At 41.3% G+C, this 12649-nt stretch overlaps 1 protein-coding gene across 1 annotated transcript in view; it reads left to right on the top strand.

Moving 5' to 3' along the window:
* The first annotated feature begins 2622 nt into the window (after positions 1 to 2622).
* The window catches only part of LOC115817196 (complement C3-like), a 35185-nt gene continuing 25158 nt past the window's right edge, over positions 2623 to 12649 (top strand). The window contains exons 1-12 of the mRNA XM_030780461.1: positions 2623 to 2675; positions 6534 to 6641; positions 7004 to 7199; positions 7562 to 7730; positions 7942 to 8012; positions 8410 to 8498; positions 8796 to 8878; positions 9145 to 9232; positions 9713 to 9815; positions 10088 to 10208; positions 10994 to 11109; positions 12437 to 12583. Of these exons, the coding sequence (XP_030636321.1) occupies positions 2623 to 2675; positions 6534 to 6641; positions 7004 to 7199; positions 7562 to 7730; positions 7942 to 8012; positions 8410 to 8498; positions 8796 to 8878; positions 9145 to 9232; positions 9713 to 9815; positions 10088 to 10208; positions 10994 to 11109; positions 12437 to 12583 (1344 nt within the window). The remainder of the gene's footprint in view (positions 2676 to 6533; positions 6642 to 7003; positions 7200 to 7561; positions 7731 to 7941; positions 8013 to 8409; positions 8499 to 8795; positions 8879 to 9144; positions 9233 to 9712; positions 9816 to 10087; positions 10209 to 10993; positions 11110 to 12436; positions 12584 to 12649) is intronic.

Raw genomic sequence — 12649 nt, 5'->3', positions numbered from 1 at the left:
TCAGGAAGTAGAGCCGACTCTGGCCCTTCTTGTAAAGGGCCTCTTTGTTCTTAGTCCACTCCAGCCTGTCGTCCACATGCACTCCAAGGTATTTGTAGGAGTGGACTACCTCGACATCTTCTCCATGGATGGAGACAGGGGTCAGGGTAGGCTTATTCCTGCGGAAGTCCACGACCAGCTCCTTTGTCTTGCTGACGTTCAGTTGTAGATGGTTCAGGCTGCACCACTCCACAAACTTGTTTACCAGTCCTCTGTATTCTGCCTCTTGTTGCCTGCTGATACACCTTACAATGGCAGAGTCATCAGAGAACTTCTGAAGGTGGCATGACTCTGAGTTGTAACTGAAGTCGGAGGTGTGCAGGGTGAACAGGGAGGGAGAGAGGACGGTCCCGTGGGGGGCCCCTGTGCTGCTTAATACTGTCTCTGACACACAGCTCCCCAGTCTCACGTACCGTGGTCTGTTTGTCAGTCTATTGTCCAGGTCACAAGTGGAGCGTCAACCCTCATGCTCCTGAGCTTGTCTCCCAGCAATACAGGCTGAATGGTGTAGAATGCACTGCAGAAGTCAAAGAACATGACTCTCACAGTGCTCCCAGCCTTGTCCAGATGAGAGTAGGCTCAGTGCAGCAGGTGTATGATGGCATCCTCCACTCCGACGTGTTCCTGGTAAACAAACTGCAGGGGGTCTAGTGCTGGTCTGACCAGGGGTTTAAGGTGGGAGAGGACCAGCCTATCCAGGGTCTTCATCATGTGTGATGTTAATGCCACTGGCCTGTAATCATTTAAGACCTTGGGGTGCCCCTTCTTGGGCACAGGGACCAGGAATGATGTTTTCCAGAGTGTGGGGACCCTTCCCAGTCCCAGGCTCAAATTGAAGATGTTTTGGAAGACACCACAGAGCTGTTCGGCAAATCCCTTGAGCACCTCTGTGCTCATGCCATCGGGACCTGCAGCTTTGCCTGAGTGGAGCATTTCCAGTTGTCTTCTCACCTGGTCAGTTGTGATGGTTGGGGGGGATGGTGAGGGGGGAAGAGCAGGAGGGACCTGAGAAGGACTGAAGGGGGGCTGCATGGTGATTTGGGAGGTGTGAATGGTCAAGGGTCTGGGGGGTGAGTGGACAAGAGCTCCAGTGTCAAACCTGTTGAAAAACAGGTTTAACTCGTTGTCCCTGGCCATGCTGCCCTCTCTCATACTGCTGCTGGTCTGATTGTAGCCAGTGATTCTCCTCATACCATCCCACACTTCCCTTGTGTTATTCTGTTGCAGCCTGTACTCCATCCTCCTCCTGTAGGCATCCTTGCCCTCCTTGATCTTAGCACTCAGTGCTTTCTGGACCCTCTTAATCTCCTCCTTGTCCCCAGCTCTGAAGGCCCTCTTTTTGTCATTAAGGAGGGCCTTTATGTCTCTGGTGATCCAGGGTTTATTATTCGGGAAATACCGTACTGTGCAGGTGGGGTCGACATTGTCCACACAGAAGTTAATGTAACCTGTAATACATAGCCCCTCTATGTCCTCACCATGCGGCTCGCTCAGAACCTCCCAGTCTGTAGCCTCGAAACAGCCCCTGAGAGCCTCAATTGCATCGTGTGACCATCTCCTGACTGTTCTGGTGGTTGCAGGTTGCCGCTGGACTAGGGGCTTATACTGGGGTGAGAGGTGGACCAGGTTGTGATCCGATGTGCCTAGTGGGGGGAGGGCTGTGGAGCTATATGCGTCTTTATATGTTAGCATATAGTAAATCCAGGGTTTTATTGTCTCTGGTTGGACAGTCAACAAACTGGGTGAAGTTTGTCATAATAGAGGAGAGAGTTTCCCTTCTTGTGCAGATAATTTTGTATGAAACAAATAGATAAATGTACATGAGGGAATGAACTGACTGATGTCATAGTAGCAGCATTTTATTTGTCAAACACACACTGAGCAGTGATATGGAGCCTCTGCATTTAATCCAACACCAGTAAGCACACACACACACACACACACGAGCTAGGAGCAGTGGGACAGCCAAGATTTGAATCCAGGGCCTTGCTTTCAGGCAGCAGTGCTGTCCTCTGAGCCACTGTGAAACCCACTGACTCGCCCTGAAGACTGTGTCCTCTAATGCCTGTTTCACATTGGGTTTGTGGCCTTCACATTTGAAACCTTCCGTGTTCTGGACCCACATTCTAACAAAAAGATCTTTTAACATCTTTAACTGTAACTGTAGCATCCGCCCTCAGTTCAAATTTACACACATCGCTGAATCATGGATGTTAAAAGATGACAGATAAAGAGAGATGGTTTTTTGGGTGTGAAGTGTGAATTGGCAGATACGCTGATAAGGAACTGTTTGCGAAAATTGGGTGCAGTCAGAAATTTCAAAATGGCATCATGGTGTAACCCAGTAACGGGTCAAACTAAACTCCCAAATATGATCATGGTTAAATGAAACCCACTAGTCAAGATGGTCAGTTACACAAAATAAATTTATTAAATACAATAGAAATTTATTGTCAATCACAATAAGATACCTTTATAAGAAAAAAAAAAAAAAAAAAAGAATAAAAAACCCACCAAGCATGGAAGGAACAAGGAGACAGACCAGGCAGCACAGTAGGACACAGTAGGGCAGGGGTCACCAACATGGTGCCCGCGGGCACCAAGTCGCCCGCAGGGACCACATCAGTCGCCCGCAGGCCAGTTCTAAAAATAGCACTAATCACCAACGAGCTAAGTCTAAAATTTTATTTAATTGTGTTGTGTTTATTTAAGTCTGTTTCCTACCTTGTTGAATCATTCTGAATAATTATTGTGATGAATCATTAACGTGATCAGTGTCTTCACGTAGAATATCATTAATAATAATATAAAATTAAAGGTAAACCGTGCAACTTTGTTCTTTCAGAAGTGTGTTATCAAACTGGTAGCCCTTTGCATTACTCAGTACCCTTGAAGTAGCTCTCAGTTTCAGAAAGGTTGGTGACCCCTGCAGTAGGGGAATGATAAGTAAGGGTGAGAGACAGAGAGAGGAAACAAAAAGCAACCAACTTACCACACCACCACACACGATCAAACACAATACCTTGTGACTCACTACAAACCACTGCACCCAGATCAGTGAGGTATTAAAGAGCGACACACATGCGCCCCAACTGCGCCCTGCGACGCTGCCTGGAGGGAAGAAATAAAAGACAGACTCCTACACACAGGGCAACCAGACATTGGTTTTGACGATTGTCATTATTAAACATTTACGCACCATAATTTTTTGTATCAACAAGATTAACTAAAATCAACTAAAGCAGAAAACAATCGGTGCTATGACGACCTTAAATTAAAACAAAGACCAGTCACAATCACTATTTAAAACCAAAAGCAAAATGATCTAATGGAACGCTATGCACCTGCTGCGATGGACCATAGACACAGTGACACGCTAACCATGCGGGGCCATCCATCCAGCTGACCGCGAGCTCCGCCGACAATCGTCAAACCGGGCACACAAGAATCGAATGAATAATCTTGGTCACTGCTTACTTCCTGCTATCACATTCCTACAAAACAGCACCTACATATTAATCACGTGTCACAACAAGAGTCAGAGTATTAACACGCACACATACACATAGCTTCCAAAACACTATTCACCTCATTCAGCCCAAATTCCAAACTAAAACCACAGCAACGATGTGAAAGGAAACCTGAAGTGGGTGCCTTCCACACCTCTCTTATAGAGTTGACCAAATTAGTCTAAATTAGAAGCGTCACGTTAGTTTTCCCCTGGGTCCTAATGACACGTGGTTACAAGGGTAAAGGAAAAATACGAAATGTGTCCTGGATATAGCATCTGTGATATATGGATGTATACCTCAGTTCTCCTTCTCTCTCTCTCTCTCTCTCTCTCTCTCTCTCTCTCTCTCTCTCTCTCTTTTTCTCTCTCTGTCTCCCATTTCCTTCACATTGCTGATCTTCGTAACTGGGTAACTTTTATTAAAGCTGAGGCAGTCAAAAGTATTTGTGTGTTTGATGGGGGTATTGAACCTTCAGTTCCATGTCATATAAACAAATGATATCCAGGGGCCTCAGAGAAAGACATATATGCTATCATATACATAAACAAATATGGATGCTGATGGAGTAGTTCTGTCTTCATGTGGATGCTCAGAGCAACAGTGAGAGAGAAGAGTGAGTGACATTTGCTCTAGAAAATACATCCAACAACATCCATTCTGCTGCATTTTCTAAACCATTTTTTGTCTTGTTTCTATGTAATAGATAGTTATGCTGAGATAAATTGGGAGTACAGGGCTGATAACAAATAGCTTAAAAAATGGAATAGGACTTTTCACATCTCTGAAATGTGGCGTGAGTTGATGCTTTGTGTCTTCATGTTACACAATGCCTTTGATAAGAGCTTGCTGTCTGTGGGTTAGGGATGTGCATCTCCATCACTGAGGCCGATGCGATGCACATCTTGGTGCATTGCCAACGATCCAATACGTAATGCTTGGTTCAGACTACACAATTTCAGCCCACTTTTGACACGAATTTGTTGTTGTGGACAAACTTCCAGCATTGGCCCTAACATGAGCGTTGAGAATGACAAACGGGTGTCTTTACCCCTTGCAGTGTGACATAATCTAAGAACAGTGATGTGGCATCTGGGATGCCCCATAATGACGTGTGACACATGACACGAAAAGTCTAGCATGTCAGAACTTCTTTGTATTTTCCTGCCTAGTCTGACATCTCCTATGAAATGTTCCTTGGCATTAACCAATAGGATAAACGACAGTTGTCCGCCCCAATGACCTATGAATTTGCGCAAAGTCTTGAAAGGCAGCATAAGATGATTGGCCAAGACACGGCAAGAATGTATGGCACTATGATTGCCTAATCTGACATAGTGGCCATCATGAAAGACAAAAACATCATGTAGTCTGATCCCGGCATAAAAGATACACGAGGCAACCATGAATGCAATAAATTAACTAAATAAGACAAAAACATCATGTAGTCTGATCCCAGCATAAAAGATACACGAGGCAACCATGAATGCAATATGATATGACTTACTTACGCACAATGTGATTCAACGCAATCTGATATGATGCAAAAGAATATGGTGCTGCACAATTTAATATGGTACAGATAGTTTTGATTTTATTTCTTTGGTTCTTCTTAAACTGACAGCAAATCAGTTTGGTATTTGGCAGACGCTTTTAGCCAAAGCGACTTACAATAACTGCATCAGTCAGACTCCAAAGACCTCTTAAGTGGAGATCAGAATACTTTGACAAACATAGATACAAGACAAGGGTTTTTTTTTTTTTATGTAAGGAAAGGGAGATTAGGCAGTGGAGGACAGGTGGGTTCTGAAGAGGTGGGATTTCAGTTTCCTGCGGAAGATGGTAAGAGATTCCGCAGTCCTAACTGCATGAGGGAGGTCGTTCCACCACCGCGGGGCAATGGCGGAGAAGAGGCGTGGTCGGGAGGAGCGGCTACCGGGTTCCCGAAGTGAGGGGACTATCAGTTGAACGGAGGTCGTATAGCGGATGGTTCTAGTAGGGGTATACGGAGTTATTAGGGACTGAAGATATGATGGGACGGAGCCTCTTGTGGCCTGCTAGGCCAGCACCAGTGTCTTGAACTGGATGCGGGCAGCTACCGGAAGCCAGTGGAGCGCAGTAAGCAGTGGAGTGACATGAGAGTGCTTAGGGAGGTTGAATACCAGGCGTGCAGCAGTGTTCTGCACGAGCTGGAGCAGCCTGATGGCGCAGGTCAGCAAGCCAGCCAGTAGAACGTTGCAGTAGTCCAGGCGGGAGATGACAAGCGCTTGGACCAGGAGCTGGGTCACCTGTTGTGTGAGGAAGGGGTGGATTCTCCTGATGTTGATGTTTCATAAATTAACTAAATAAATGCCATTTTTACTTCACACATTTCTTTCTGTAGTACTGCTACTTCACACGTCATCGCTTCAGGGGAGTATTTAAATTAGTCGTACTGCCTGTGTACTTTATAGTGACAAATTGCAGGCATATTTTGCAAGCTGTAGGCGTCTTGTCAAATTCTCTCTCTTGAGAAAGCCAGATTGTGGCCCAACGAGTTTGGCCGATTTGTAGCAATTCGGTGGAACCTGTAGCTCTTCCTCCTCCATGATAATCTGTGACTCACCCGGACACGCCTCCAACTCACGTGAGATTTGAGAATTGGCAACTGACAGCAGTGGAGATGAGAGAATGAGAAACAGTTTAGAGAGGAGGAATCTAAATATAAAATTATTGGTCAGACATTATTGTTCACATTTCTAAATTTTACAGATTTTACTGATGCAAAGATGTTAGAAAAAATGCATCTCGAGTTCATTCCAAATTGTATCCGATGCATACTTTTTTAATCGAGGCAATTGTATCCTGAATTTTTATGCCGGTGCACCAATGTGAATCTGTGAATCTGACCATCCCTACTGTGGGTGTGTTAGTTGTGTATATGGGACAGGATGTCTAAGTCTGTGTGGGGAGGGCTATAAAAGCTGTGTTTATCCAGCCTCACAGACACTTTGACAGACACAGTCAGGAACAGACAGACAGGATACATATGGACCTGGTGTGGCTGGCAGTGGTGTCTCTCTCCTTACCCCTGATCTCAGAATGCACTCCACTGTGAGTACACACACACACACACACACACACACACAAACACACACACACACGTGGAATGAAATATAATATTCTATGACATCAGAATGGAGATAAATTTTATCTCTGTCTTGCACTTTTGAATAGTCTGATGAATTCCTTAGATAAAAAAGTAAACCATGCGTGTTCCCTCTTTAGAGTTTTACATGCATTTCAAACAAATCAACTTAGAATACATGAAATATGTCTGGTATAACATCCTGGGGTATCTGAGTGGTCAGCGAACATTACACCATTTTCACACAGTTGACAAACTATAAGTCTTAAATGGTGAAGTTTTTACCTTTTGTCTTGCACTCATGACATTTGTCCTTTTGCCCTTTCAGCTACATCATGTCGGCTCCAAACGTACTTCGGATAGGAACGACAGAGAGAGTGTTTGTGGAGGCACAGGACTACAGTGGCAAAAATTTTAATGTCCAAATCAGAGTGTTGTCTTTTCCCAGAAAAGACAGAGAGCTTTTCAGAACGACTGTCACCTTGTCTGCCGCAAACAACTTCCAGGTCTTAAAGGACATAAAGGTGGGGTCCAAATCCTTGTTGTCTGGCAATAATCATACTATTCATTTGCTGCTACGACCTCATAATACTAAGGGATGGGGAGAGTGTCCATATCTTTTGGGAACTGGGATCTGATTCCATACCTTTTCGCTTTAAATGACATTATACTGGGGAATGCACCAATAAATTTGGTGAATGAGCAACCTAGTGAAGTTGAGAGGAAGTGAGAGTCAGCTGGTGTCCAATTCTCTTCTTCCAGTCAGTCAGAAAAAAGATAGTGGCTTAAACAATAATATTACATCTTTCAGACAAAAAATTTCAGACAAAAAATTCAGCCATCACAAAGAAGACAAGTGAAAATCATCATAAATTTGCTTTTGTAGATTCAACGAATACCGGACGTATTTAAAGATGACTCTGAAATGCAGCCGTTTGTCGTCCTGACAGCCCAGTTCCCAACAAACACACTGAAGAAGGTTGTCTTAGTGTCCTTTCAAATTGGGTACCTTTTTGTCCAAACTGATAAGACCCTCTACACTCCAGATTCTACAGGTGAGATCAAAACCATGAACAGCATACCATTCCAGAACTGGACAAACTGTTTCCATTTAGTAATCAAATTCAGAATTTTGTGCTAATGCCCACTTTGAAAGGGCCAGTAAAGAACTGGTCTGGTTTCATAACATGCATGCCAATATTGCTTTGCTTACAGTAATGCATTTTGATGTGACCCATCTTGCTAATTGCTATTAATCTTGTATAGTGAAATACAGAGTGTTTGCCCTTAATGCTGGATTACAGCCTGTTGATAACACGGTCTATGTGGAGATTGAGGTGAGTGTGTGTGTGTGTGTGTGAAAGAGAGAGTCAGACAAATAGCGGGAGGGAGAAGGCTGAGGGACGTTTGTTTAAAATTTCAATAAAATAAATTTAAGTGATGATGCTGCATCTTGTAACTAGGAAGCTAACATCACTGTACTGAGGATTTGAAGTGTTTTTTGTTTTTTTAATTCTTTCCCAGATTAGCAATTAATGATGTATACTTGATGTATACTTGTCCTTGCAAAAGGGAACTTGACAACTTCTGACTTCCTTATTTGTGCTAGTCCAGTCCATATCTATGTACTCAATGACTGACTGCAGCCCCACAGCGCCCTCTATAGGAGTTTAGCACATAAATCCAAAACATTGTTATTTTGGTACTGACAGTAACAACTGTGCATTTTTAAAGACACCGGAGGGAATAATGGTTAAGAGGGACCTGTTTCGACCAAATAATGGGATAACGATTGGAGAACACAAGCTGGGCAATCCTGTCAGGTTTGTTTCAAACGAGCAAACAAACATAACAAAGATATGAGAGGTCTAGTTAAAATATTTGAACAATACAGTAATGTTGCTGTCCCCTTTCAGTGAGGAAATAAATATCTGTCAGAAAATATTTCAGTAAAACATTAATCTTTTATTCTAAAGGTCAACCAGTTTAGAATCACTTTAATTTATTCATCCTACTGTCAATGTGTCAGTGTGTGAAAAAGCAACGAGGTATAACATCAGAGGTGTAACACATTGTATTATAACATCTGTCTTAGTTAATGTAAATTTTTATTGTGGCAGTTTTGGGATCTGGAAGATATACACAAGGTTTCAGAGTGCTACTCAGAAGAATTTCTCAACTGAGTTTGAAGTCAAAGAATATGGTACAAGAATGTTCTTTTCTTATGTTTACACTCTGCGAGTATTGTTCAGTAAACACCAGTTATCAATCAGTCTTACAATGGCTATGGGGAACTCATTCAGACATTTATAGTATGCAAGAAGTGGACTGTATGTTGTACATTAAAGAGATTGTAAGTCTTTATGTCTGAAAAAAATGCATGTTTCACACAATGTAAACGCATTGTGCCACTACTACTGAACATGAAGTATATGATCTAAAACACAGATTTTCTCTCTTCACCTTTAGTGCTGCCCAGTTTTGAAGTTAAACTGAAGCCAGAGAAAAACTTTTTCTCCATCAAAGATAAAGAATTTAAAGTTGACATTGAGGCCAGGTAAGCTTTGGACTTTTGCAAAGTTATCGTTTACATTCCTTTGGATTTGTTTGTGTTCGATTTGTTTAGTAGGAGAATGTTTGCACTAAAAATGACCATCCAGTCAAATGTAGTAGCATTAAAACAGTCACAAGGTGACAAGCGTTCACACTTTCATTAAATGCATCTCATCTGCCATGATAAAATAAGAATTTTCACAGATATTTCACTTTTCATTTTCGTTTATATAATAAACAGTATGTAAGCACATAAGTCCAGTAAACATATCTCTTAAATGTTGATTTCATAAAATAAACACGTCAGTGCAGATGATTGAAGTTTTTGGGGTCTAAAAATTGGCTATAAAATTGTATATTTGTTTCTATCAGAAACTTTCCCAGAAATATTTGAAGTATATATGCGCCAGTCCTTACGTTGCTAAAGAAACATGTACAACTTTTTTTTCTCTCAGTCTGTCTAACTGTTGTGTTCCTGCTGAAGGTATTTGTTTGAGAAGGAGGTCTCAGGAATGGCTTATGTGGTGTTTGGTGTGCTGAAGGAAAGTGCTAAGAGAGCCCTACCAAGCTCTTTAAAGAGAGTAGAGGTACGTATGCATGTATATTTATATATATATATATATAAATTACTGCATATCACAAAAATTCACTGTCAAATAACTTTGCTCCTTAGAGGGGATTGGCAGTTAAAAACTTAAGCGTCCCTAAATTCATCGATTTTAATACACAATTTTAGTTTTTATTTAAAAGGTAGACCCTATACTTTTACTACCTGAATTAGTGTACACACACACACACACACACACACACAGTTGAATGTGAGGACACAGAGTGCATTATTCCCATTTGAAAACTGCAGATATATAATGGAAAGGGAGTAGCAACACTGAAGAGAGAAGACATCACAGAGATCTTCCCAAAAATCGATGAGCTAGACAAGCACTCTCTGTATGTGTCTGTCAGTGTGCTGACTGATTTGGGTAAGTATCCTTCTCAATACTGACTGTTGTGGAGTTAATGAAGTTCACTGGATAATTTAGTGATCAGAGTAGGTGTAGGCCTGGACACAAGACTGCTCACTCCTTTATTTCCTTTTAAACAGCTACAGTTTATGGTGTGTGTGTGAATGTGTGTGTGTGTGTGTGTGTGTGCGTGTGCGCGTGTATTTGCGTGTGTGAGAGAGAGAGATAGTGTGTGTGCGTGTGTGTGTGTGTTTTTTTCTGTGTTTACTCCTAACTGAACAGATGAGGGCAAACTACAGGTTGCACTAGCTATATTAGACAGTGGTCAATTTGATACCTACTGCAGACAGGTATAGAATTCAGCTATAGGGTGAAGAATTTGTCAGTGTCAAGTTAACATTGTGACATACACTAAACTCAAAATGGGGGCTCTAAAGCAATCACTATATTATAAACTATTAGCATTTCAATAAAAAATAAACATTTGAAGAACCACTGAATGGAATGGATGAACAAATTTGGAAAAAAAGCACTACCTTGTTTGGATATGTAGGCTTGCTAAATCAATAAATGGGAAAGTAGATTTGATAAAAGGCATGACAGATTACAGTCTTAACACAAGATTGAAAATAAATAATATGTAGACGTGAAAAGTTTTTTTCTTTTTTTTTTCATTCTGTCTGTAGACCACAGTCATAAAATAACAACCGGCAATTTAATGCTTGTTTAAATAATGATATTTTGTTCTAAAAAAAAGGAGGTATGTTATATTTGGTGTGTGTGTGTGTTGTGTTGTAATTTAGGCAGTGAAATGGTGGAGGCCCAGAGAGGTGGAATTCATATAGTCTCGTCTCCATACACCATTCATTTCAGGAAAACACCGCAATACTTCAAACCTGGCATGCCCTTTGATGTGATGGTAATCTGCTCCTTTAATACAAAACTACACAGAGTAATGGGTCTCATTCAAAATGTGTTAATCAGTCAAAACATTGTTACAGTTTTGATATACTTTAAAGCCTGAATTAAAATCTCTGAGAAATATAAATTGTTTTGAACAAGGGTGGGAAATTAGCACCTGCCACCCACCAAATGCGAGTGATTTTGTTTAGTGGTGGGTGAATTTGCCCAAACTACCAGCCACCATGGTAGGTAAATAAAAGTAGCATATGCAAGGCAATACTGCAATTGTAACAGAGCGACGGGTGACATTCCACAACAAATACTGAGTAATGAGTCTGCTTGTTTCACTCCGACACTTTAACAAGAGGACACAAGGGGTTACCAAGGCAACTTGAGCATAGAACACTAACTAGCGACCTACGGTTTAACAAGAATTATCTCAGGTCAAGTAGCCAAGGCTAACGCTGCAGCAAACAAACAAAAAAACAATGAAGCATTACATCGCTGGGGTTAAGTATGACGGAGTATTAGGGCCACATTGAGGAAAAAAAAACATTTCTGAGATTTCAAGAAGAAGCTCATAATATCACGAGAATAAAGTCGCAATTCAATGAGAATAAAGTCGTGATATTAAAAAAAAAAAAGTTGTGATATCACGAGAATAAAGTCGTAATTTTACTTAAAAAACATAATATTACGAGAATGAAATCATAAAATTTCAAGAAAGAAGCATACTTTTTTTTTGGAAAATATATAACCAGCAACCAACAAAATGGGTGAGAGGACAGTCGATGGCACCCTGAGCCTGCTTCTGGTAACTGCTGTTTGTCTCAGGCATCGTGCCATGCCACACATATATCAAGGTCCTAATAGGCTACCTATGATAATGTGGTGCTAATGTGCCAGAAGATGAAATATTTCATTATTTGTGAAACTTATACTAAAGTATAGTTTCACAAGCTGCTTCACTTTCCCCGTTTTAATGCAGGCGACAGTCTTCTCTCCTGATAATTCCTCTTAAAATTACATGTAAGCTAAAACTAAACAAAATGAACAAAAAAGTTCATTTCCAACCCTGTTTTGAACCATTCAATGATTTTAGAACTTTCAGAACTGTCATGACTACATTGCCTAGAAAGTCTAAATTTGACCATATAGGAAGTGTCCATAACACCACACAAATTTGAGCAAGGTAAAGCAATGCTTTGAAAGTAAAGTTATGATTCTTCCAAAACATGAACCAAATTACACTAAACTATACTCCACTCATCTACAACACACTGAGGTGCAACTTCCTGAAGTAAAAGGTAATCTTCTGTCCTTCTGTTTTTGTGATTGGAAAGGTTTATGTCACAAACCCTGATGAAACCCCAGCAAAACGTATTGCAGTGGAGGTTAACCCCGGTCTGGTGAGGGGACATACTGGTGAAAATGGAATGACCAAGCTTACTGTCAACACCCGGAAAGGATCCAAAACACTGACAATCACTGTACGTTCCTCCCTGTGACAGATGAAAATCTTTAAAATTGTTTTGTAAAGGTGCAGATGGCCTAAA

Source organism: Chanos chanos, chromosome 7 (assembly GCF_902362185.1).
Source record: "Chanos chanos chromosome 7, fChaCha1.1, whole genome shotgun sequence".
NCBI classification, from domain to species: Eukaryota; Metazoa; Chordata; class Actinopteri; order Gonorynchiformes; family Chanidae; genus Chanos; species Chanos chanos.
Note: the sequence above shows the minus strand (reverse complement) of the source record. Positions and strands in the feature narration are given on the sequence as shown.